General features: G+C 41.2%; 2 protein-coding genes across 4 annotated transcripts in view; both read right to left on the reverse strand.

Annotated features, from left to right (window-relative positions):
• The window catches only part of LOC128616698 (poly [ADP-ribose] polymerase tankyrase-2-like), a 40,864-nt gene extending 25,087 nt beyond the window's left edge, over positions 1–15,777 (reverse strand). For all 3 annotated transcript variants that reach the window (XM_053639448.1, XM_053639449.1, XM_053639445.1), the window contains exons 1-12: positions 15,477–15,777; positions 13,218–13,442; positions 11,590–11,685; positions 11,394–11,430; positions 11,186–11,261; positions 8,483–8,577; positions 8,315–8,381; positions 7,152–7,338; positions 6,849–6,970; positions 5,583–5,674; positions 1,104–1,182; positions 832–1,003 (exon numbers count right to left, since the gene is read on the reverse strand). In XM_053639448.1, coding sequence (XP_053495423.1) covers positions 832–1,003; positions 1,104–1,182; positions 5,583–5,674; positions 6,849–6,970; positions 7,152–7,338; positions 8,315–8,381; positions 8,483–8,577; positions 11,186–11,261; positions 11,394–11,430; positions 11,590–11,685; positions 13,218–13,442; positions 15,477–15,663 — 1,435 coding nt within the window. In that variant the 5' untranslated portion in view covers positions 15,664–15,777. The remainder of the gene's footprint in view (positions 1–831; positions 1,004–1,103; positions 1,183–5,582; positions 5,675–6,848; positions 6,971–7,151; positions 7,339–8,314; positions 8,382–8,482; positions 8,578–11,185; positions 11,262–11,393; positions 11,431–11,589; positions 11,686–13,217; positions 13,443–15,476) is intronic.
• A 2,479-nt stretch (positions 15,778–18,256) lies between these two features.
• Positions 18,257–25,568, reverse strand: abi3b (ABI family, member 3b). Its single transcript, XM_053639450.1, has 5 exons — positions 25,292–25,568; positions 23,194–23,361; positions 21,935–22,129; positions 21,719–21,792; positions 18,257–21,528 (listed from the first exon to the last, which is right to left on the reverse strand). Exons 1-5 carry the CDS (start codon positions 25,565–25,567, stop codon positions 20,829–20,831), a joined length of 1,413 nt encoding a protein of 470 aa, XP_053495425.1. The 5' UTR covers position 25,568; the 3' UTR covers positions 18,257–20,828.
• Between the last annotated feature and the right edge of the window lie 324 nt (positions 25,569–25,892).

Consider the following 25,892-nt stretch of genomic DNA (forward strand, 5'->3'; position numbering starts at 1 on the left):
GTCCTGTCGCAAAATGCGGTGAAAACTCTCACACGACGTTAATAATGTGATTAAGGTGTTTACATGTCTGTAATACACGTCCATAGTGCACCTAAAACAGCAGTACTCCACCTGTCTTAATTCGATTTGTGTTTACTTCGAGTATGACCTTAATCGGATTAAGGTAATTAAAAATTGCTGTTTACATGGTAGTTTCTTAATCAGAGTATTGTCTTAATCGGGTTAAGAGTGGATTATTGTTGTCCATGTAAACGTACTGTATCTATCAAAACAGATTATAGATTAGGTTATGTATAGATAGATTTTATATAGAATAGATCATCATTATGCCTGGTGTCCTCCAATATTGGGGGGGCGTGACACGTGATAGGGGAGCCTTGGGGGGGGGGGGTTTGGGGTTAGTTACAAAGGGTTGAGAACCTCTGGTTTAAACAATAAATAACTCTGAAAATCTACTCTTGGTTTTAGCCTTCAGTTTCACCTGTCAAGACTGCATTTGTTGTTAAAAAGGATAAACCAACATGAAGACCAGAGAGCTGTCTATGGGAGAAAAGTAAGCCATTTTGAAGCTGAGAAAAAGAAGAAGGAAAATCAATCAGAGGCATTGCACAAACATTGGGCATAGCCAATACAACAATTTGGAATGTCCTGAAAAAGAAAGAAACCAATGGTTTACTGAGCAACAGACACCGAATGGGTCGGTCATGGAAGACAACAACAACAACAACAAGGTGACAGAGCTGTGAAGAATACCAACAGTTTACTGAGGGTTCTTTAAAGACTAATGCTTAGCAGATTAGTTAATATAAAGCTGCTAGTAAGCTTGCTCACCCTGCAGTATGTCCTGGATAGAGTCGTTGGAGAGCTGGGAGGGTGTGAAGCCCTGCAGTGAGGTGATGAGCGGGTCCGAGCCAGCGCTCATTAGCAGCCTGCAGCTCTGCAGATGTCCGCACTGAGCGGCCCTGTGCAGTGGCGTCTGCCCCTGATTGTCCACCACATTGACCTGAACATGAGCAGCAACACACGCCGAGCTCAGCTTTCCCACTTTGACATCTGTTTTTAATATAAACAGCGACGTGGGTGAGGGAAGTGTGATAACTTACTTTGGCTTCATGCTTCACTAACAGTTCAATGATGTCATTGTGGGACTTCTCAGCAGCGAGATGCAGCGGCGTCAGGAGGCTGAACAGAAGTGTTAACGAGGCAGATGGGTATTTTCGGAAGTGAAATTTTTCACTCGGCTAGATACCAGACTGCAGTTTAACAACAGCCAATAGGAAAGTCTGTTATCCCTTTTCCAATTAGACTCTCATTTTATTCTGGCTTTGTTTTGCTCTACAGAAGGTACTGCAAGTTATCCAGTGAAGAAGTGTTAGAATTTCGTTATTCCACTAATTATAATATGTTTAATATAATATGACTTCTTCTGTGTTACAGTTTCAGAAATGAAAACAAAATCTAAGATAAAACAAAGGCAAGCTGAGTAAACACAAAATCCAGTTCTTAAATGATAATGTTGTTTATTGAAGCAAAGAAGTTATCCAATACCTGGGCCTGTGTGAAAATGTATTTGCCCCCATAGTCAGCTGGACTAGACGCAATCAGGCCTGATTACTGCAAACCCTGTTCAATCAAATCAACACTTAAATAGAACTTTTTCATCAACATGAAATTGGTTAAAAAGTCTTATCCAGTAACACCCTGTACTAAAACTGAAAGAAATTCCAGAAATGATGAGGAAGAAGGTGATTGAAATACATCAGTCTGGGAAGGGTTACAAAGCTATTTCAAAGACTCTGGGCTGCCAAAGGACCACAGTGAGAGCCATTATCTCCAAATGGAAAAACTCAGCACAGTAGTGAACCTTCCCAGAAGTGGCCGACCTTCCAAAATTCCTCCAGGAGCACAGCAACTACTCATCCAGGAAGTCACAAAAGACCCAAGGACAACATCAAAGGACCTACAGGCCTAAGCCTCTCTTGCATCAATAAAGGTCACTGTTCATGACTCCACTATCAGAAAGACACTGGGCAAAAATGGCATCCATGGAAGAGTGGTGAGGTGAAAACCACTGCTAACCCAGAAAAACATTAATGTGCACCTGAATTTTGCCAAAACACACCTTAATGATCCTCAAACCTTTTGGGAGAATGTTCTGTGGACTGATGAGTCGAAAGTGGAACTGTTTGGAAGACAGGAGTCCTGTTACATCTGGTGTAAACCAAACACAGAATTCCACAGAAAGAACATCATACCTACTGTCAAGCATTGTGGTGGAAGTGTGATGGTGTGGGGATGCTTTGCTGCTTTAGGGCCTGGGCAACTTGCAATAATTGAGGGAATTCTGCTCTCAACCAGAAAATCCTAAAGGAGAATGTCCGGTCTTCAGTCCATAAGCTGAAACTCAAGCGCAACTGGATTATGCAGCAAGACAATGATCCAAAACATAAAGGGCCTTTCACACTGAGCACGATTAAGCGACTCGAATGTACAACGTCGTGATGCTCTTGAATCGAAACAACAGATCCCTATGGAGCTATTCAAGCGATCAATTACGTCACGACAAAGCGAGATTTAATTTTTTCGATCAGTGTATAAATTTTTACCCTGTCGCTCAATGAAGAAACGCGCCATCCAATTCAATTTGAGCTTTAGATCACGTGCCCGCAATCACTGCTGTTGCACAAAAGGACGAGATTGTTGGCGCTATAGCACAGAAAGCTGTTTTGAAAACCAGTTTAAAGACCGAAGAAAAGTATTCAGGAAGAGAGAAGAGCCACAGCGACTAAAAAAAAAGTTCTGTGGCAAGGAATTGGTGAGAAAATGGGAATTGATGGTAAGTTTAACGTTATTAAAGTCGTAAGCATTATAGATAGTTTGCGTTTCTGGTGTAGTACCAAACTTTATTTATCTTAATTTACTGTTGTATGTTGTGCAGCGGACAAGGTTAAACCCAAATGGAAAAACCTACGAGATACGTACACGAGGAAAAAAAGAGATCAGGATGAGTGTCGTAGTGGGCAGGCTGCCTAAAAAAGAAGAAACCATGGAAATTTATGAAGATGATGGAGTTCCTTGCTACTTCTACAGAACCACGTAGGCATAAACAATGGTACTAATGTACAATATGCGTGAATTGTATAACATTGACATGACATTGAACAACAAACGCACTTAGTACTACACTGAAACCTGTATACGAAACACAAGCACTCGGGTTTTCAAAACATAGCATAGATAACTTATGGAGTGCCATGGTCATTCACGATGCATGGTTGTAACTAGTGTGTGTATTTTACACAGTGTTCACAGCAATACTGAGGAGTGTGGTGGTGATGTGGAAGATGGCAGTGAGAGTGAACAAAGCTTCTGTACTTCTGGGGGTTCCGCTAAAAGAAAAAGAGGAACGCAGAGAGCAATGCAGGGAAGCTGACATTAGTATGCATTTTCATCAGGTTTTACATGAAGTTGAGTATGGACATCCAGACCGTCCTCCATTTGCTCGACAATTTCCTGTCCCCTACCACCGAACACGCACACCAGACACCATGTCACATTCTATAGGAAAATTTGTACTTTAGGATAAGCAGAGGCTAATACACAAACACAAGCCTTTTTCAAAGATGTTTGCTATTACTGTAAAGATTGGTACTTGAGTAAGGGGATGCTAATGGCCAAGGGTTTGTGGAATACACAAAGGAAGACAAATGAATAATGCTAAAAGTCAATATTAAACAGTAAAGTGCAGCTGTAATTGCAGACATTAAAAGAAAATTGGGTAGGCTAATTACCCCCCAGACCATTGCGAACATGTTCATTCTGCCAATCAACTTGCCCAGCAGGGGAGTTTAAAAGTGTCTGTGCCTCAGTGGATGGCTGATTTCCCAGCAAATGTGCAATCACTGCTGTCGTCCTCTAGAAGCTAATTTTTTCTGTGCTTCTTAACAGTTTGTGTGCCTTGTGCTGCTACACACCAACATTTAAGTGATTCTTCTTCTCAGTCATCAAAGACGATAGGCCAATCAGCTGAACAGTGGGTTGCGCCAACTATTGCGCAGGCGTAAAATGCGCTCTCGGTCAGTGCCAAGTATCGTGCAGGCGTAAATTAGCCGAAGGAGCTCATTGTGAAATAGGGATGCAAATAAGGACTATTTTCATAATCGATTAGTTGGCCGATTATTTTTTCTCGATTAATCGGATGGGGGGTCTTTGAGTACCATTTTTTCGTTTATTTAAAATAAAATCCACAAACTGTGAAGTGCTACAAATATAAACTTCAGACTAAAACTTGTTTGTCCAATTATATAAGACTGAAAAGAACCCAATACATACACACACACACACACACACACCAGAATATATATTATTCATTTAGTACTGTAGTTTAATTCTGTGCTTTTTGTGCATCCATAAAAATAATGCATAAATACTATTATATAATATAAACCAAGTTTATAACTAAATATATAAGCAGTAAACTGAAGAAAGTCATTGTCTGTGTCTCTGGGTATCTGCTAAAGCGAGCGGCATCACATTACGCGAGTATGACGTCGTGCACCGTCGACTAGGAAGCGGCTTATACTTCCTGTTAGTAAAAAACTCGCTCGTGTTCCATTTGAGACGATATTACCTTTCTAAAATTCATACACTAGACGGTAGTGTACATAGTGCATAGTGTAAGTGTATAGTACGTCATTTGGGACACAACTTTAGTATTGACTCTCTGATGCATGTTTTCAGAACATAAGTAACGTAAAGAGTAAATGTACCCCGTGCCACGCGTAGACCGACTAATCGATAACGAGATCCGTTGACAACGATTTTCATAATCGATTATTATCGACTTTATCGATTAGTTGCTGCAGCTCTAGTGTGCAAGGGCCTTAAGAGTAAATCCTAGTCCTAAGTAAGTGAAAGTCTGATCTCTAGTTATCAGAAGCGTTTGGTTGAAGTTATTGCTGCTAAAGGTGGCATAACCAGATTTTAAGTTTAAGGTGGCAATTAGTTTTTCACATGGGGGATAGGTGTTGGATAACTTTTTTTTGCTTCAATAAAAAAAATTTTTAAAAATAAAACTGTATTGTGTGTTTACTCAGGTTGCCTTTATGTTGTAATTCGTTTGAATATCTAAAGCGATTTAGTATTAGATATACACAAAAACAGAAGAAATCAGGAAATCAATGGATTTCACAGCACTGTAGTATCTACAAGAAGACACACTGGCACTAACATAACACTGAAAATCACATTAGCATTAGCAGAGGAGCTATAATCAGAAAAAAAAAGCTGATCTGTATAATGTAAATGATAATATGTCAGAAGTATGAGCATCAAACTCGGACCGCTAATGGAACAAATGGAATAAGAGCTAAACTACAACAATGTGGGCACCATTTTATAGACATTAACTGAAAACACCTGGGAGTCTAGTTTTAGGAGGTGAGATGAATAATACGAACAACAATACATCATTACTCGACAGAACAGCTATTTACTTAATCTGCCTGGCTAAAAATATGTGGTAATGAGTGTGGATAGCACATCGTAAAGCTGCAAGCAGTAACACAAGGTGTGTGACTCACTCTTTTGTCTTGTCGTTTATATTGGCGCCCTTCCTCAGCAGAATCTCGCACACTTGCTTCCTCTTAGGATAAGGTGACACGGACACGCAGTGCTGCCAGAAATCATAGAGAAGCGTCATCATTGTTGCTGCTTTTTGCTTAAGAATTTTACTAAAGGGCTGGGAAACAGATATACATAAACCTGGACGTTGTAGCATCTAGGACAGGTAAGTATATCCAGTTTGAGATACAGAGCTTGCATTTATTTAACCCATTCGAGCTTTTCCATATTTTGGAACTGGAATGGACTTAATTGGGAATATGATCAGCACAGTGAAGCATGGAGGTGGTAGCATCATGTTGAGCATTACCCTTGGCCTCTTCGTAGCTTTTCTGACTGATTCTCTCTTTAGCTGGTCACTGAATGTTGGTGCATGGTCTCCTCTAGGTAGTGCCATGGTTAAGTCATATTTTTTAAATAATGGATGTAATGGCACTCTGCAGGTTGATCAAGACTTGTGGTTTTTTTTTTTTCTTTCCCAGAGGTTTGATCTTCAGGATGCTGCTTGTTTAGGTATGCTCTCTAACGAAATATGGGGCATTCCTGACAAACGATTATATTATGAGGTATTTTGTGTAGACTCGTGAAATACACTCGATGTGGACACCTGACCATCGCACCCAGATGTAGTTCTTCCCCAAACTGTTTCCACAAAATTGGAAGCACACAATTATATAGGATGTCTTTGTATGCTTGCTGTAGTATTACAGAGTCCCAAACCTGTTCCAGCATGAAGGCATGGTGTGTTAAGGTTGGGAGTGGAAGAACTCTAGTGTCCTGCACAGAGCCCTGACCTCAAAACCCCTGAACACCTTCGGGATGAACTGGAACACCGACTGCACCCCAGGACTCCTCTCCTAACATCAGTGCCTGACCTCTCTAATGCTCTCGTGGCTGAACGAGCACAAATCCCCACAGCCACGCTCCAAAATCTAGTGAAAAGCCTTCCCAGAAGAGTGGGGGTTATTATAACAGCAAAGCGGTGATTACATCTGGAATAGGATGTTCAAAAAGCACATATGGGTGTGATGGTAGGGTGTCCACATACTTTTCACCATATAGTCTATAATCCCAATTAAGTCCATTTCAGTTCCAAATTGTAACACTAAAAACGCTGAAAAAGTTCAAGAGAATAATGAATAAATATTGATATACAGCTACGAAAAAAAAAAAACCCAAACAGCTACTGTAATGGCACCTGTGAAAGAATTTTTAGAGCACTGTACCAGAGCTGTCTCATGGGTTTGGGGATGTTTGAAGTTGATGGTCTCCAGCGAGAGGTGTTTTTTAAGGCGGAAGAGATCGGCCTCACGTGCTGCCTGAAGTAGTGCGTAACCTCTGAATTCATCTGGAGGAAACATGGACACGCTCAGAGCCCATTTACCACCAATACTCATTTCCTGAGCTTTAGGTGATAATATCTAATAATCAAACATCATTCCGTCCCAAACTTTCTTAAGGAACAGACTTAAGTCACTTCAATCATTTAGAAAAGTTAAATAAATCAAGGCACAACGTTTAGACCTTACAGGCCAAGCGATCTTTGAGGAGCGCAGTAGGTGCCAGGTCGATGGCGCTCTTGTTGTGGCAGTTCAGGAAGGTGGGGTCGGCTCCGTGGCTCAGCAGGAGCGAACACACCTCCACGCGGTTCTTGGAAGCCGCCTCATGCAGCGGCGTGAACTGCCACAGATCCGTTGCGTTAACGCACGCACCATGCTGAAGGCAAGACACGTGGGAGAAAATGAGCATGCTGATAGGAACTTCATATAAAAGACGACGGATGATACATGATAACACTGCAACGCAAAAAACTGTAACATTTCTATAACCTAGACTTCTTAATTTTTGGCAGTTTATCAGAGCAATGCAGAAATAGTTTTTCTATATTTATCTATACTGGTAGAAAATAATGCAGTGGTTCAAAAAGTGCGGTCCGTGAAGCATAGCCACGGGGTCCATGATTTGAAAGTCATATATCAGCGATATTAAACATAGGGGTCCAAGCACTGAAGTGAATTCGGCCCTAAGGTTTTCACTCAGTGGAAAGTTATAGCATAAAACTCTTCAAATATTATTTTAATCATGTTCATGAAAAAAATCCATACTGAGGGGGATCTGTGGAAATTATAATTTATTTATTTATTTTTACAGTTAAACGGGTCCCTGCTGGCAAAAGGTTCAAGAACCGCTGGCATAATGTGAACTTTGCAACTATTTCAGGATAACAATTGATTGGTGCGTCCCTAACTGGACCAGACCGGACAGAGATAAAAGGCAAACATGTTTTTTCAAGGCATTCACTACGGGTTTGAGATATCGCTTGAAAACAAGATGAAGGATTAAGGAAAGTTTCTGTTAGTACGCCAAGCCATGAATAAAATAAATCACAAATGCATAACCAGCATTAAAGTATAGCTAAAAAAGATCATGGAATTCCAGCGCATCCTAAATTTTATTTACAGGCAAGAATTTTCATTTCAGTGCATCACTATCCAAAGGCCTTAAATATTTATATTAGTTAAGAATATTTCAACTGGCTTGAGGAAAAGAAAAGAAAAATGGACAGAAGTGCATTCAATTTGGATAAGTGATAGGTTTGGGAGTAGACCTCGCTATTCTTTTCCTTTAAAATCTTTCACGATTTCTTTTGCACATGACCTCTGATGTGTTTCGTTGCTGCGTGAAAACATACCTTTATGAGTAGTTCAGTCACCTCGTAATGGCCGTATGAGCAGGCGTTATGGAGAGGCACCAGATCACTGGAAAAATACAACAGGAAACGAAACACTGGTTTTATCATAGTGCTCTATAGAGTCAGCTCTAGATTACTGTACTGGCTCTAAGAGACACACTGCAGTACCCTTTGTCTTTAGCGTGGACGTCAGCGCCATGCTGCAACAACAGCTGCACTGTCTTCACCCGATTGTAGCCTGCGGCCAGATGCAGGGGGGTTGACTGTGAAGAACCGCAAACAATATAATTAGAAAATAAATCAGTAAAAATATCTATTGAAATGCCTTATATTCTGTTATTCTGAATGTTATACATACAGTATCTCACAAAAGTGAGTACACCCCTCACATTTTTGTAAATATTTGATGATATCTTTTAATGTGACAACACTGAAGAAATGACACTTTGCTACAATGTAAAGTAGTGAGTGTACAGCTTGTGTAACAGTGTAAATTTGCTGTCCCCTCAAAATAACTCAACACACAGCCATTAATGTCTAAACCGCTGGCAACAAAAGTGAGTACACCCCTAAGTGAAAATGTCCAAATTGGGCCCAATTAGCCATTTTCCCTCCCCGGTGTCATGTGACTTGTTAGTGTTACAAGGTCTCAGGTGTAAGTGGGGAGCAGGTGTGTTAAATTTGGTGTCATCGCTCTCACACTCCCTCATACTGGTCACTGGAAGTTCAACATGGCACCTGAAGGCAAAGAACTCTCTGAGGATCTGAAAAAAGAATTGTTGCTCTACATAAAGATGGCCTAGGCTATAAGAAGATTGCCAAGACCCTGACACTGAGCTGCAGCACGGTGGCCAAGACCATACAGCAGTTTAACAGGACAGGTTCCACTCAGAACAGGCCTCGCCATGGTCCACCAAAGAAGTTGAGTGCACATGCTCAGCGTCATAGTCAGAGGTTGTCTTTGGGAAATAGACGTATGAGTGCTGGCAGCATTGCTGCAGAGGTTGAAGGGGTGGGGGTCAGCCTGTCAGTGCTCAGACCATACGCCACACACTGCATCAAATTGGTCTTCATGGCTGTCGTCCCAGAAGGAAGCCTCTTCTAAAGATGATGCACAAGAAAGCCCGCAAACAGTTTGCTGAAGACAAGCAGACTAAGGACATGGATTACTGGAACCATGTCCTGTGGTCTGATGAGACCAAGATAAACTTATTTGGTTCAGATGGTGTCAAGTGTGTGTGGCGGCAACCAGGTGAGGAGTACAAAGACAAGTGTGTATTGCCTACAGTCAAGCATGGTGGTGGGAGTGTCATGGTCTGGGGCTGCATGAGTGCTGCTGGCACTGTTGAGCTACAGTTCATTGAGGGAACCATGAATGCCAACATGTACTGTGACATACTGAAGCAGAGACTGGGCCGCAGGGCAGTATTCCAGCATGATAACAGCCCCAAACACACCTCCAAGACAACCACTGCCTTGCTAAAGAAGCTGAGGGTGAAGGTGATCGACTGGCCAAGCATGTCTCCAGACCTAAACCCTATTGAGCATCTGTGGGGCATCCTCAAATGGAAGGTGGAGGAGCACAAGGTCTCTAACATCCACCAGCTCCGTGATTTCGTCATGGAGGAGTGGAAGAGGACTCGAGTGACAACCTGTTAAGCTCTGGTGAACTCCATGCCCAAGAGGGTTAAGGCACAAATGGTGGCCACACAAAATATTGACACTTTGGGCCCAATTTGGCCTTTTTCACTTAGGGGTGTACTCACTTTTGTTACCAGCGGTTTAGACATTAATGGCTGTGTGTTGAGTTATTTTGAGGGGACAGCAAATTTACACTGTTACACAAGCTGTACACTCACTACTTTACATTGTAGCAAAGTGTCGTTTCTTCAGTGTTGTCACATGAAAAGATATAATCAAATATTTACAAAAATGTGGGGGTGTACTCACTTTTGTGAGATACTGTATATTTGTACTTTAAAGTGCACCTATTATGGTTTTTCAAATATTACCTTTCATGTAGTGTGTTATACAGCTATTCGTGAACATAAAAAGTCTGCAAAGTTTCAAAAATCAAAGCGCACGACAAACGGAGTTATTGACTCCCAAAAGAAGGAACCGATTCTGAACAACTGAAACGAGTCGTTAGTAATTCCAGATTTACTTCCTGTACTAAACTACCTAGGTTTGTAACAAAAAACCCCGCCTCTGGTCTTCATTGGAGCTGAAACTGGTTACGGTAGTAGGCGTTTCCTAGAGAGAGGTGAGAGTGCAGCGGGAAAGCAAGACCTCGCGCTTGCAGGACAGTACTGGCCACATTTGGAAAGTTACTAAGGTTTGTCCAAAAAGTTGCTAGGTCCTTTTTTTTTTTTTTTGCAAAATAAAATTCGCTAAAGGGGTCTGAAAAGTCACCAAGTTGGCAACACTGGTCTGCACTGACAGCTAGATAAAAGGCAGGCTAAGCTCCGCCTCTCCCCAGCAACAAGAAAATGCAGAGGGAGAGAGAATGCAGAGTTTTTCATTTATACACATTCTATTTGAAAAGAAATAAAATACACAGAGTACCCAAATGATGCCTGTGTTTTTTTTTTCTTGAAAACAATTTGCACCCCCCTTCCGATCTCTCCCCTGGTTGAGAACCACTGCTTTAGATCATTCATGCGCCTTTTACGTTATCTAAAGATAACAAGGCCCATGAGGCCGCACCGGATCAGGCTGACCTAGGAGATGTCTCAAGTTTCCTCCTTATCCATATTTGAAGCACATACTTCCTTTGCTGCTTGCTTGTGTCCACACAGGGTTATGCGTGTTACTGAAAAACCTGAAATGAACAGGAAATCCTTGTTAGTTATGTACGTGGCTTTGAAATACCTTTCGTCCATCACTGGCGTGACAGTTCACGTTCAAAGGAGTGAGCAGGCTCATCAGCTTCTCCTCGTTTCCACTCCTGCAGAGGAAGCAACATAAAACTCTGGTCAAGTACATTACAGTCAGGAGGGACAGTAATTACTGCTCTCGCCATTAAAGATTATTGATCACTAAAAGCTTGGAGGAAGCGTTCAAGCCGAGGCCACGGTACCTTGCACTCTCGAGAAGTTCGTCTTTTCTGTACTCCCCTGTGTGAGAAAAGGCAATGGCTTAGCTTGTGTAAAGTGCAACATGTGAGAATGAGGAAACTGTATTTAGGTCCTATGACTTAGGAAGGCATTGCCTAAGTAATAACACCGAAAACACTGGTGATGCCGGAGTGTGCGGCAAAGTGACGATCCGCTCACCGGTCAGGACTGCCTTAGTGGAGGCCTCGGCTAGGTCCAGGGCCGTCCTCCCGTCTGTGTTTCTGATGCTCGGTTCAGCTCCATGCTGCAGCAGAACTGTCAAAATGCAAGGGGGACATTAGAAACACTGCCTCGGACCACGGCCAAGCAGGAAACACTGGCTGAAAATACACAATCTCGTCCGCTCAGAGGCAAAACACCCTCAAAGAAGCAGCTCATCCGCACAAAAAAGCCTAAAATAGCAAAAGATGTATTTACAGTTGTGCTCATAAGTTTACATATGACTTGCACAATATGCAAAATGTTAATAATTAAAAAAATAATAATGAGGGATCATAAAATTTTTTTGTTTTTTTATTTAGTTCTGCCCTGAATAAGAATTTCACATTAGAGATGTTTGCACATGGTCCACAAGACACAATAATAACTGAATTTACACAAATGAACTAGTTTAACATTTTACACACGCTTCATTCTTAATACCGTGTGTCGTTACCTGGATGATCAACGACTGTGTTTATGTTCTGTGAGAGTTCTTCATGAGTCACTTGTTTGTCCTGAGCAGTTAAACCGCCCACTGTTCTTCAGAAAAATCCTCCAGGTCCTGCCCATTCTTTTCCAGAATCTTCTGCATATTTGACCCCTTTTCAACAGTGACTGTATGATGTTCAGATTCGTCTTTTCGCACTGAGGACGTCTGAGGGACTCGTACACGACTATTACAAAAAGTGCAAACATTCACTGATGCGCAAGAAGGCAACACGATACATTAAGAACCAGGGGGTGTAAACTTTAGAACAGGATGAGAGATTAAAGATCTTTTTTTTTATTTTATTTATTTAGTACTGCCCTTTAGAAACGATATATACATGATATTATTTTGTCTTCTGGGAAACATATAAATAACAATTTACACCGATCACCCTGTTCAAAAGTTTGCACCCCCCTGGCTCTTGACTGTATCGTGTTGTCTTCTTGAGCATCAGTGAATGGACTATATGTAAACATCTGTTGGCATTACTAAATAAACAAAATGCAATTTTTATGATCCCTCTTATTTAAAAAAAAAAAAAAAGGATTAACATTTTGCATACTCTGCAAGGCGTACATAAACTTATGACCTCAACTGTACATGAACATGTCTGACACTTTCACAACCGGTGACCCTCGATTTTGTATCACAAGAAAAAAGAATTAAAGAAAACAAATAAAGAAAACAGTAATCCTTTATATCCAATTATGTACCTTAAATGAGTTTTAAGGTAAATGTATTGACACAAATGATGACGTGATCCCAGTAGGTAAATAAAATGTAATGCACAGGGAAGTTTTTCCCCCAAAATAGATACAGTCAATGTTTATAGACGATAGATTACAGAGTAAGTAACATTACTATTATTTCATACTGAATTTTAAAAACCAGCCCCTGACTCCTGAAACATTATTGAGTCAGGAGACAAAATACTGTAATAACAGCACTATTATTAATAATGTATGTAAGATGTAATAATATTAATTCACAATCTGCGCTGTCTCGGGTCAGAATTGGCAGGAAATTTGTCCACATACTTTAGGTCTTAAGCATGTTGCGTGGAAGCATTGATTACAGTGACAGAGTCACATTTTACCGATGCAGACGTCGATCTTGCCCTTGATAGCTGCCTCATGGAGAGGGGTGTAGTTCCAGTTGTCTCTGGAGTTAGGGTCTGCTCCGTGCTGTAGCAGCAGGTTGACTACCTCAGCATGGCCAAACGAGCAGGCGTTGTGGAGCGAGATGAGGCCACCATCATCCCGTGCATAAACGTTAGCTCCATGTTGCAGCAGATAGCTCACTACATCTCTACGGCCAAATCCTAAGATCCGGACAGCACATGAGGCATAGCATATACGTGTTACAGTACTGAAGGTAAACTAGTTCCATCTTTTATAATAGTTCTAATCTCTCATAATAACAAAGTCCTTTGTAGTTCTTTCATATATGCTGCAACGAGATATATAATTATTGAAAACAGTGATGTAAAGGAACGCAAAGGGCAACTTCACAAACATATGCCGGACGGTCATTTCTAAACAGTGTCTTATTAAGTTAGCCAAAAATATCGAAATCTACTACCCTCATTTTTTTTCTTCGAGCTGCTGCTCATGCTGCATCACAGGGCAGCGTAACACACTCGGAGGAAAGCGCTATCCTCCCCCTTCTGCATGCATCGATCTCACAGACTGCCTAGCGTCGCTGTAATTCACAGGTGAGAGAGAATATGGCCATTGAATATGGGCTACTTATACTATGCGCTAAAAGTATGTACTCTTTTTGTGAAGAAAAAAAGTACATGCTTTCGAGTGTGTAGCAAACGAGCGTACAAGTACGGGGACGTACTAACACGAAGCGGAAGAGAACGTCCTTGCCCAGTTACGCACACTGGTCATCGTAAAACAAACTCCTCGTTGCGTTTCAGCTTTTCTTCATTCATAATTCCTGATAGAATTTATACTATATAATTTAATTTCATTCACCATTCACTTGATTTTGTTTTTCTACATTTCATTTACACCTCTCAAAAGAGCCTGTTTACACCTGGACACGTCATGCGTTTTCTCTGATCGGATAGCTATCCGATCATGAAAAGACCTGGTGTAAACCGCTCAAATACTTCAGGAGGTGGTCTGAGACGCGTTCCAGATGAAACTGGACAAGTCTAAATGCATCTGGTTATTGAACCCACATACATGAGCGCTTTTTTCCTCCCAAACGGAAGTACGTCACTCACTTTAGTCGCACCAGAAGCAAAAACAACTTATCGACGAGTACAGCCTGACGGAAATGTAGGAAATGAGGAGTGTGCCTCCTCACTAAATTGCTTTGCAGGCTGACGCAAAGATAATTGAAGGTCCGGCGCACCTTTCGGAAACTGGATAGCCAGTCTTGTTCTGTAACAGAAGCCAGCACTATATTTTCCCGCCAGCATTGACTCCAAGCTTTCATCCAGGTATCTCGCTGGGTTTTAGAGTTTAGTACTGCCGACAGCGAAAAAATGCTGCACATTTTAATAAGTGCTGCCTTTTGTTGCGTAAGCATTGTAGCAAGCATTTTAGTTTTAATTTCGACTGAATTTGCAAACCCAAATAGAGCAAAATAACAGTTGCTGCCATTTCAGTTCAGCAGAAACGTGTATTTGCATTTTTGCGTGGGAACAGAAGATCGGATTCATATCCGTTTAACTGAAACGCATTATGCAGCAAAGTGTAAATGGAACCGTTTGAACAAATCCGATAGCTATCCGATCAGAGAAAACGCATGATGTGACCAGGTGTAAACAGGCCCTAAAATGCGTCCCACGAAAAAGTGTCCACGGATCCACACCTGGAAAACAACAGACCGTCCGGGTACCTTTGGGATACTCATTTCGATATACTACGATTTGCGGACACGCTCATTCTAACCTCAGATACTATTTAGGACGGATAGTAGGCGAATTGGGACGCAGCATCAGTCACCCCTTCGATTTCCGTGGCCCAATGATTTTTCATTTTTCTTGTCATGCCACTCAGGAGCTCTATGAAAGGAGCTCTATGAGCTCTAGTTACTATAGAAACGTTCATATATTAGAACGTGCGCATTAATATAAACCCGTGATTCGGCTCGCAGCCGGAACTACTTTCCAAGCTGTTATCATAGAAAATAAATCAACACCTTCTGACCAATTAGATTCAGGAATTCAATCACATACATAATCACTCAACTCAATTAGACAGACAGACAGACAGACAGATAGATAAACATATTAAACGAGTTCCCATAGTTGTTAAATGTCGGCTTGTCACTGTATGTTAGCTCCTATGGTACTAATAATGCTAATAATGTTTGTATGCTGTGTTTTCGCACTGACCGGCGGCGAAGTGCAGCGGGGTGGACTTGCGGCCCGCGGTGTCTCTGCTGTTCACATTCTCGGCAGTGAGTAGTTTCTTGACCCGCTCCAGTTCTCCGCTTCGGCAGGCCTCGAACAGCTCCCTGCCCGCTGCCGGCTCCAGCACCGCCGGAGTGCCGGACCGAGCCGAGCAGCGCCGCAGCGACATCCGCACGGCAACCACCGAGCCCGAGTACAGCCTTACGCCTTGTCCTCCGCTTTCAGCTCGCTCATTACTCAGCTAAATGCTACAGCTAGCGTCCATTCGTCGTTATGCAATATACACTGCTGCACTCTCACACTCCAGTATAACGCTGAGACACGGTGGCGAGGCGCTACTCCTGCTACACAAACACCGAATAACAATTCAGTGCATGACTGACTGAAGAGATTTCAAACCGAATCGCTCTGCTGTCCCTCTCATCCACCTTTCCTGCTCTTCCACCCACACACACACACACACACACACACACACTAAACACGCCTGGCATGAGCTGCTGCTGCTGCCACCTACCTACAAATACTATACCTCCTCTAATGTAAACACACTCTAACAATGAAATTACGCAATACCATTCTGTATATCAGGGTTTCCCAAGCTTTGTCCCAAATTGGACATGACGTTTCTGCGACCCCAAGTCTTGACCACCCTACAGTTTTATTTTGTTATTTATTCCAGCGGTGGACAGAGGTCAGTGAGCATGGGCGCTCTACGCAACCCCATTTTACTGTTTGTCCTACAGTAGCTCTTCTGTGGGATCGGAGCAGACGGGCTAGCCTTCACGCACATCACTGAGCCTTGGGCATCCATGACCCTGTGTTCACCTGAATGTCCTTCCTTGGACCACTTTTAGTAGGTACGAACTACTGAATACACCGTCCTGGTGTTTAAGTCTAGGCTGAAAACATATTTGTTTATTCAGGCTTACCATGAATAGACTTACGCAAAGTACACAGTCTTATCCATTACGGGATAGTAAACATACCTAATAATCTCTCCCTCTCTCCTTTTGTCGAGCCACACATGATATTATGGAGATGCCAGTGATCCTGACCCTTTCTGCTCTCCGGACCTGCCTGATCCATCCTGATGCCCTACCTCTGGATGGAGCTCTCATCAGCTGGAGGCTACATTCTGCCACTGAGGATGACCCCAAGCAGTACAGTCTGGAGATTGCTTAGGATGGTACCACTTGAAGTAACATGGAAATGGTTTTGGACCTAATTTCCACATGGACATTTTCGCTGTGGTCGCTGGGAATACTATGGTCTTAAGTCTGCAATTACCACATGCAAGTCTACTTTAATGAACAGTGGAGTAGTTCAACAAAACAGACTTCATATTAAAACCCTAATGAACTTTCTTTTACTTTCACACTATGCGTTGTTACCCAGATGAGGACGGGTTTCCTTCTGAGTCTGGTTCCTCTCAAGGTTTCTTCCTTATATCATCTTAGGGAGTTTTTCCTTGCCACCGTCGCCATCGGCTTGCTCAATAGGGATAAATTCACACATATAATATCTGTATCCTGTGTTTATATGTTTCTGTAAAGCTACTTTCAGACAATGTCCACTGTTAAAAGCGCTATACAAATAAAATATAATTGAATTGAATACTGAGAACACCCGACAAGACCTGCCGTTTTGGAGATGCTCCGAAGTAGCTCAGATCCTCACGCTTGCCCATTGTTTACTCCTTCAAACACATCAACATCGAGAACTGGATGTTCACTTGCTGCCTAATATATCCCACACCTTGACAGGTGCCATTGTAAGAAGATAATCACTGTTATCCACGTCACCTGTCAGTGCTTTTAATGTTATGGCTGATCAGTGTAAGAATTCCTTGCACTGACTCACCAGTCTAGTCCAGGGAAGTGCTGTGTTGTGTTATGTTGTTATATGAAAATAATCCACACTGGACAAACACAAAGCACAGAGGCCTGGTAAGCACTTGACGCATAAGTTTATGTGCATGTACAGAAACAGAAGTAGCGCAAGTGGCATTGTTCACTCGCTGCGTATCTTAATGTGCATCTGGGAGATTTAAAAGTGACATTTACTAGGTAGCATGTCAGCGTATAAATCCTCCATATAGCTTTATTATGTACATCTCCTTATATGCATTATGTGTCAGTCACCTTCTACTCCATCCACCAATGTTACTGATTCATTCTCAGTACAGTAGTGACCCTGACATAACAGTGGAATGATAGTGTGTGTGTGTGTGGGTGGGTGGCGCTTGTACGAGTGTTTTGGACACAGCAGTGTTGTTGTGGTTGTGGTTTACTGGTTACTTTATTACACACATGTTGGCACACCCTCTAGCTGTACAGTTGCCGTGCATAATTTGCGGTGGCCATCTTGTCATCCTTCATCAGTGGTCAGTGTCAGACCAGAGGAATGCTGTGGGCTGGATGTTTTTAGTTGATGGTCTATTTTTGGTTGGCAGACATGCCTGTATGTCAGTGTGACTGTTATGCTGAGAATGGTCGAACACCCAATTAATACACAAGGTTAAAAGTAAAGAACACTAACAGAACACTCCTGTATTAAATTATTGCATAGGTAGAGTATATAATAATTAAGTGTACATCATATCCTTAAAAGTTGAATATCGCTTAACATTAAACCACTTGTACCTCAGATAATAACAGATTTTTAGAAGGAAAAAAAACCCAGATAACAATATATACATGTACAGTGCTGTAAAAAATTATATATATATTTTTTGCCCCATCCTGACTTCTGTTTTTGTGTATATTTCATACTAAATTGTTTCAGAAATTAAAACAAAATCTAAGATAAAACAAAGGCAACCAGAGTAAACACAAAATACAGTTTTTAAATGATAATGTTATTTATTGAAGCAAAAAAGTTATCCAATACCAACTACCCGGAGTTATTAATTCCCCAAATCTACGAAACTGCATTCATAATGGGGTTGAGCTGGACGAGACACAACCAGACCTGATTAATGCAAACCCTGTTCAATCAAATCAACACTTAAACAGAACTTTCTCAACAGCATGACGTTGGTTAAAAGGTCTTACCCAGTAACACACTCTGCCAAAATTGAAAGAAATTCCAGAAATGATGAGGAAGAAGGTGATTGAAATACATCAGTCTGGGAAGGGTTACAAAGTTTTTTCAAGGGATCTGGTACTCCAAAGGACTACAGTGAGAGCTATTATCTCCAAATGGAAAAACTCAGCACAGTAGTGAACCTTCCCAGAAGTGGCTGACCTTCCAAAATTCCTCCAGGAGCACAGCAACTACTCATCCAGGAAGTCACAAAAGAGCCAAGGACAACATCAAAGGACTTACAGGCCTCTCCTGCATCAATAAAGGTCACTGTTCATGACTCCACTATCAGAGAGACACTGGGCAAAATTGGCATCCATGGAAGAGTGGTGAGGTGAAAACCACTGCTAACCCAGAAGAACATTAAGGTTCTTCTGAATTTCACCAAAACACACCTTGATGATCCTCAAACCTTTTGGGAGAATGTTCTGTGGACTGATGAGTCGAAAGTGGAACTGTTTGGAAGACAGGAGTCCTGTTACATCTGGAGTAAACCACACATAGAATTCCACAAAAAGAACATCATACCTACAGTCAAGCATGGTGGTGGAAGTGTGATGGTGTGGGGATGCTTTGCTGCTTCAGGGCCTGGGCAACATGCAATAATTGAATGAAACATTCTGCTCTCTACCAGAACAACCTAAAGGAGAATGTCCGGTCTTCAGTTTGTAAGTTAAAACTCAAGCGCAACTGGATTACGCAGTAAGACAATGATCCAAAGTGTAGGAGTAAATCCTAGTCCTAGAAGTAAGTGAAAGACTGATCTCCAGTTATCGGAAGCTTTGGTTGCAGTTATTGCTGCTAAAGATGGCACAACCAGATTTTTAGGGGGCAATTAGTTTTTTACATGGGTGATAGGTGTTGGATTACTTTTTTTTCTTTTCTTAAATTAATTAAATAAATAAGTAAATAAAAACTGTATTGTGTGTTTACTCAGGTTACCTTTGTTTTATGTTGTATTTAGTTTGAAGATCTAAAAATATTAGCATGCGATATACACAAAAACAGAAGATATCAGATTTATCAGAAATACTTTTTCACAGCACCGTATATAAAATGTAACACTATTCTTTAATTGGTTAATAGTATAATTTTTTTGCAATTATTTTTCAGTAAAAATATGGCTATGGCTAAATGGATATATATATCAATAGTTACACACTAAGTGCAAATGAAATAATCATGAGATTAGTTATCTGCAAACTTATTTAATATACCAAAGTCATGTCATAATATAAATTCTACTTAAATTGTAAGCACATAATGCTTTGTAGTGTGACCTACATGTTGATTAGTTAACCATGTCATATAAATCTTTTATATCTCTGTTATATAATACAACATTTCAGAAACGGTATCATTAGTAAAGCTAAACCAAGTCATAGATATTTTCACCATTACACGTAGAATACATTTTAGTCATCATGGTCTTACAAATATCTATAGTGTACAGTAAGAATTCACAAAGGCTAACTCCTATAGGTTGAGGGGACTGGTTAGTGATTTTACCTTTTGTTATGACTTCATTTATATAAAATCTAGCAAAACTTACACATTTTGTGTGATATTGGATGGGTTTAATGGGTTCAGCATTCCAACACTGTAGTTAGAAAAAAAAGTGCAGTAGTTACTGCAGCTATTCCTTATAGGTTCTTACATATTCGTTACATCTAGATTCACTACATGGCCACCTAACCATCCCATCCATACTACAAAATTGGAAGCACACAATTGTATAGAATGTCTTTGTATGCTGAAGCATTAAGCCCTGACCTCAGCATCACTGGACACCTTTAGGATGAACTGGAACACCATCTACTGAATGGGTAAAAATCCCCAGAGCCATGCTCCAAAAGCCTTCCCACAAGAGTAGAGGCTGTTAAAGCACTAAAGAGGTCTAACTCTGGAATGTGATGTTCAACAAGCACATATGTGTGTGAAGGTCAGATGTCCATGTAAGTTTGGCCATATAGAGTACATTTTTAAATTAGTGTAGTATACAATCTATACTACTTTTTTTAACTTTTAAAGTTGGTGTGTTGCTTCAGCAGATGTGAAAGTTTGTTCCATTTGTTAGATATTTACTACAACCCTTTTACTTTAGCAGTTATGGCAAGATACACTTGAGCCTGGTATATTAATGTGGTATATATAACATTGAAATGTTACAGCTATTGTCTGGAGAACACAGTAGCGGTTTTGATATTAGTGGTTTCCCAATAATATCTTAGGTAAGATCAGCTTCAGGATTCAAAATGGTGGTGGTGGAGGAGGAGGAGGAGGAATGAAGGCTTTTCCAGCAGTAGTTGGAGGTGGTGGAGGAGGGGGTGGGGCATTACTCTGTCCAGGAGGAGGAGGAGGAGGAGGAGGAATGAAGGCTTTTCCAGCAGTAGTTAAAGGTGGTGGAGGAGAAGGTGGAGCATTACTCTGTCCAGGAGGAGGAGGAGGAGGTAAAGGAGCATTTCCCCCACCAGGAGTAGAGCGAATTGGAGGAGGTGGTGCAACGTGACCCTTTCCAGTACGAGGAGGCGTAAATGGAGAGGGTGGTGGAGCCATGGTGACATACTCTGGATGTGCAGGTGGTGGAGCTGGGAAAGAATCTTCAAACGAAAGAGTTGGCATTGAATTGGCAGGAGGAGGAGGAGGAGGAGCCATGAAGTCGGACTGGGTAGTTGGGGGTGGTGGTAAAAATAAGTCTGTAATAGGAGATGTAAATGGAGAAGGAGATGGTGTAGTTACAGATATTGAACTACTTTGAGGAAAAAGTGGTGCTGGAGGTGGAAAGCCATCAGTATCACTAGCAGGTGGAAGAGGAGGTGGTGGTGGAGTATCATTGTAGAAACTCTGAGGCTGTGGCATGGAGGAGACTGGTGTGGCTGAAGAAGCTGTGGTTTTTAAACCAACCCAGTTGGGAACTGAAGGTGGAGGAACGGCAATGCCAATGCCAGATCTACAAAAATGAAAGCGCGAGAGAGATGGAGACTTGTAGCAACTCATATATACAGATTGTCAAGCGAAACTGTTGCAATCTGGATATGTTGTGTCTTGTTCTTTGGTATGTAAAACACCAAACCTTTCACATTACATTCTCAAATAACCTTAAAATTGACAAATGAAAACGAAAATCCTCTTAAACTTACACAAAATGTTGGCCTCCTTCTTGCGAGCTTGGTTGTTGGATAGTTGTCTGTGGTTCAGGCTGGTTCTTTGGTGCCTAAAGATTAAAGTCACATGAAACTTTAGTTTGATATTACCTATGCTTTTTTCCCCCAGAAGCAATTATGTAATACACTGAATCAAAATTATAGCATGTAAGTCCAATAACAATGACTTGTTATTACACTACAGACACATACAGTTTTGGTTCTGTCCCAGACTCCATGTCCGACTGAGTCTAGACTGGTGTAGGATATTGGGACACGCTCATATTCAGTGTTGGGTTCTTCAGGTCTTGCTGGAGGAACTATCTTCTGAACGTATGGGATTTTGCAAGGAGCAGTCAGGACACCAATCTCCTGCCGCACTACTTTCTCCTTGTACATGCTCACCGTCTGAGGAAGAATAATGACATCATTTTGCATTTACAAAATAGATACTTTAGCTACAAAATACACTTCAGTTCATTTTCACACCAAACTGAGGGAAAATAATTGCTGTTCTCCTGAGATTTTCATGCACAATAGTTACTAGAGTTTACACAGAATGGTGTGAAAAACAAAAAAACATCCATTGAGCGTCAACACTGTGGGTGGAAACACCTCTGTGATGAGAGAAATCTGACAAGAAGGCTGCGGTAACTACGTGACCACTCTTTACAACCGTGATGAACAAAAAAGCATCTCAAAAGAGGAATCTTACATTTACATTTATTCATTTAGGAGAAGCTTTTATCCAAAGTGACTTACAAATGAGAAAGGGTTAGGGTTAGGGTTAGCCCTGACCCTAATCCTAACCCTAGGAATCTTAGGCTACAATGGGCACAATCTCGCAGAAAGTGGACGGTTGAAGATTGGAAACTGTCATTTGACTGCACCTACATAAAGTAATAAATACTCCAGAACCATCCACTTATTTGAAAGTATAAAAATTCACACAGATCCTGCACAATTTTTGATGTAATTACCCTGTTAAGAGAGAACGATAGTCTGTTACAAACAACGTAGAAGATACACTTGTGTATGTACACGAAGCAAAACCGAATATATATGTGTATTCACATATGATACACTACTGCAATCCATCTATAACAGTGCCAGCATCCTACATAAGTTTGTGCATAACGTACTTAGTATTTTTCCAGTGGTTCTCTGAGTAATTCATAGTAGCTACTGAATAAATGTTTTAACATGTATAACATAAAAATAGGCCACGAGTTTAATGGATGAAGACTGTGACATATTTCCTCAAGAGAAAATAACAATGGAGGATATTGGAACATACAGCAGTGTAGATAATGTATGACGGATCCATCCCGAGCACCAGGGTCAATTGTCAGATATTTAAATAAGACAATAGATCTGGTTAAAATATAAACCTTTACATACAAACCAATGTTAATTTTATCAGGACACCAGAATGTAATTTCCTTCAGCGTGTCGTCTGCATTAAAGCCTACCATGCTTAGAATATTGACTGATGATTCCATCTGCATAAGTTGAATGGTCTGGGCATCCAGCAGTCTTAATACACTCGCTGCCAGCGTGTGGATTTGGTAGGCGACGTTGGCCAGGGCCTGATTGGTGAGAGCTTTGGATTCCTCCAGTGCTTTCGTTGTGTCCTCCGCCTAAAGTATAGAAAAGGGACAAACCCAGATTTTAAATATCTCTTGCCTCATATCCAAGTGGAAACTTCATTCCAGTAAAATCATTTGAAATGTTATAATAATAAATTTGGAAAGTAGGCAGCTTAGCAGTTATATTTCTGTTCCGGTAAATGGCATGCTGTGAGAAGCTACATAGTTGGGCCCTTGTTGGGCACTTTTGATCCCCCCATCAGACTGCATTCTATGTCATTTAGATAAAAGCATCTATTATATGAATAATGTACGCGGATGTGTGTACAGATGTTGGTGCTCATTAGTAAAGCTGTTCACATTTTGTAGAAATGATACTGTATCCTGGGGCGGCTGTGGTTCAGGTGGTAGAGCGGGTTGTCCACTAATCGTAGGGTTGGCGGTTCGATTCCCGGCCCACGTGACTCCATATATTGAAGTGTCCTTGGGTAAGACACTGAACCACAAGTTGCTCCCGATGGCAAGTTAGCAAGTTGCATGGCAGCTCTGCTACCATTGACATGTGAGTGTGTGTGTGTGTGAATGGGTGAATGAGACACAGTGTAAAGCACTTTGGATAAAAGCGCTATATAAGTGCAGGCCATTTACCATCACTTGGGATTAATCCACACACTTAAATTCTGTATCCTGTGTTTATATGTTTCTGTAAAACTGCTTTGAGACAAGGTCCACTGTAAAAAGCACTATACAAATAAAATTGCATTGAATTGAATCCTATAAACGTTTACATTGCATCTAGGATTTGGTCTGTCATTCATCAATTAGTGAAGTATTTGTAGGATTTGGAGGTGACATCCTCCAGGGTTGGTTCGATTCCCGCCGCAGCCCTGTGTGTGCGGAGTTTGGATGTTCTCCCTGTGCTATGGGGGTTTCCTCTGGGTACTCCGGTTTCCTCCCCAGTCCAAAGTAAGATAAGCGGTACAGAATATGGATGGATTGAGTAACTGCCATTTTGGACATAATATGACCAAATAATTTGCTTATTATTGCATCTTCTTTTTCATCTACATCCGATGAGCTTTCGGATTTTTAGTCAGAAGTCGTATTCATGAAAAATGTATCGCTTGAAATGTCCGCTAATGATGTCACTAACTCTGAACACAGACAAGCAGAGCGATACAAACAGTGAAACGTCCCAGTGCGGTTATCCTAAATATAAGCTGTCTTGGAAAGCCACTCGTCCAATCAAATTAACGGACTGGAACTAACTGTTGTATAATATGTTTTCTAAGACACCGATCTCAACTGTCAGCCGAAGAATAATTTTCCCACCACACCCAAATAGTGCAGTGTAAACCCGTCTTTATTCGATTTTATTCCGTGGAGTCCAATGGAAAGCATGCAAGAACATAACTGGCTACAAGATCAAACATAAGCCTGTTGTATACATGGGAACTATCTCATCATTAAGTAGACCGACTACATTGCTCATTTGAATCATTCATGCTTACACACTTATTGCTTAACTGCAAAAGGCCTGAACTCTAAAGAGATAGACAAGTTGCAACTAAAGAATGTGAAACCTTGATGAGAAGATGAGACAACAAGGCTTGTGCAAACATGCAATGTGAAGCACAATATGTTTGGAAGATGTGCATATTTAGCAGTAGGATATCTGAAATGCAGGGCTCAGGGCAGGCCTCCTAAACCACTCAGCTCTGTTTGGGCTTGTACAGACTTCCATTTTGGGAAAATGGTGAGACTATAAAACATGTCTGAAGGCAAAACTCTTAAAGAACCCTGTACGGAAACATGAATAAAACGGATGTATCCGGCTTCACACTTCTTCTTAATGAGCAAAACTTGAAATGATTGGAATTCTTGGAAAATTAGGTTGCATTTTTTCCCCTGACTACAGGGTTAGAACAACAACAACAGACACAGATACATGTCTACCTTGATAGTAAAAAGAAAGTCTTACATTTAAATACTTGTCTTCGCAGTAGTCAGCCACCTTGTTGAGATTGATGTGGTTGTCCAGCAGAGCTTTCCTGGCCACCGGGGCCTCTTGCAGAGTCTTCATGATGTCCTCTGTGTTATTAAATTTCATTGTCAATTCTGTGGGTTGAGACGTGTAAAAATAAAAGCTGAGGTAGTGCTTGTTTTCGAGATACAGATAGATGCAAAGAGTCACAGGTAAACGTGAGGAGAGCAGGCTTATATTCAGGGCTGAATACAGGACGGCGTGTATGGACATGTTGTCAGGGAATTGCTTCCTCACACACAGGAGAATGCTGCTTATTGGAAGATGAAGTAAAGAAACACACACACTTGTGAGCTTAGTTTATAGGACGTAGCTGAAGGGGAAACAACTAAAGGTATTTATAAAAAATTAAATCTGATACTAAAATTCAGCACTCTCATTTAAAAAGGCGCCTATAAAGCTGGAGGCGTAATTCTGTGATGTGGCCACAAGAGGGCAGGCACGTGTCACAGCGATGAGTATGACTTACTTCACTGATTCAGTTTTACTTCATTGATTCAGTTTTTTTTTTTTTTACAGTAGAATTGCCCCTTTGGGA

The sequence above is a fragment of the Ictalurus furcatus genome, chromosome 13 (assembly GCF_023375685.1).
Source record: "Ictalurus furcatus strain D&B chromosome 13, Billie_1.0, whole genome shotgun sequence".
NCBI lineage: Eukaryota > Metazoa > Chordata > Actinopteri > Siluriformes > Ictaluridae > Ictalurus > Ictalurus furcatus.

Excerpts from the sequence above, each read along its gene's own strand:
- abi3b (XM_053639450.1), bottom strand. The coding sequence starts at position 25,567 with ATGTCCATACACGCCGTCCTGTATTCAGCCCTGAATATAAGCCTGCTC. Across the intron at positions 23,362-25,291 it reads GCGAAGACAAGTATTTAAAT|GCGGAGGACACAACGAAAGC; the intron begins GTAAGACTTTCT and ends TCTATACTTTAG. Across the intron at positions 21,793-21,934 it reads TCTGGGACAGAACCAAAACT|GCACCAAAGAACCAGCCTGA; the intron begins GTATGTGTCTGT and ends TTTAATCTTTAG.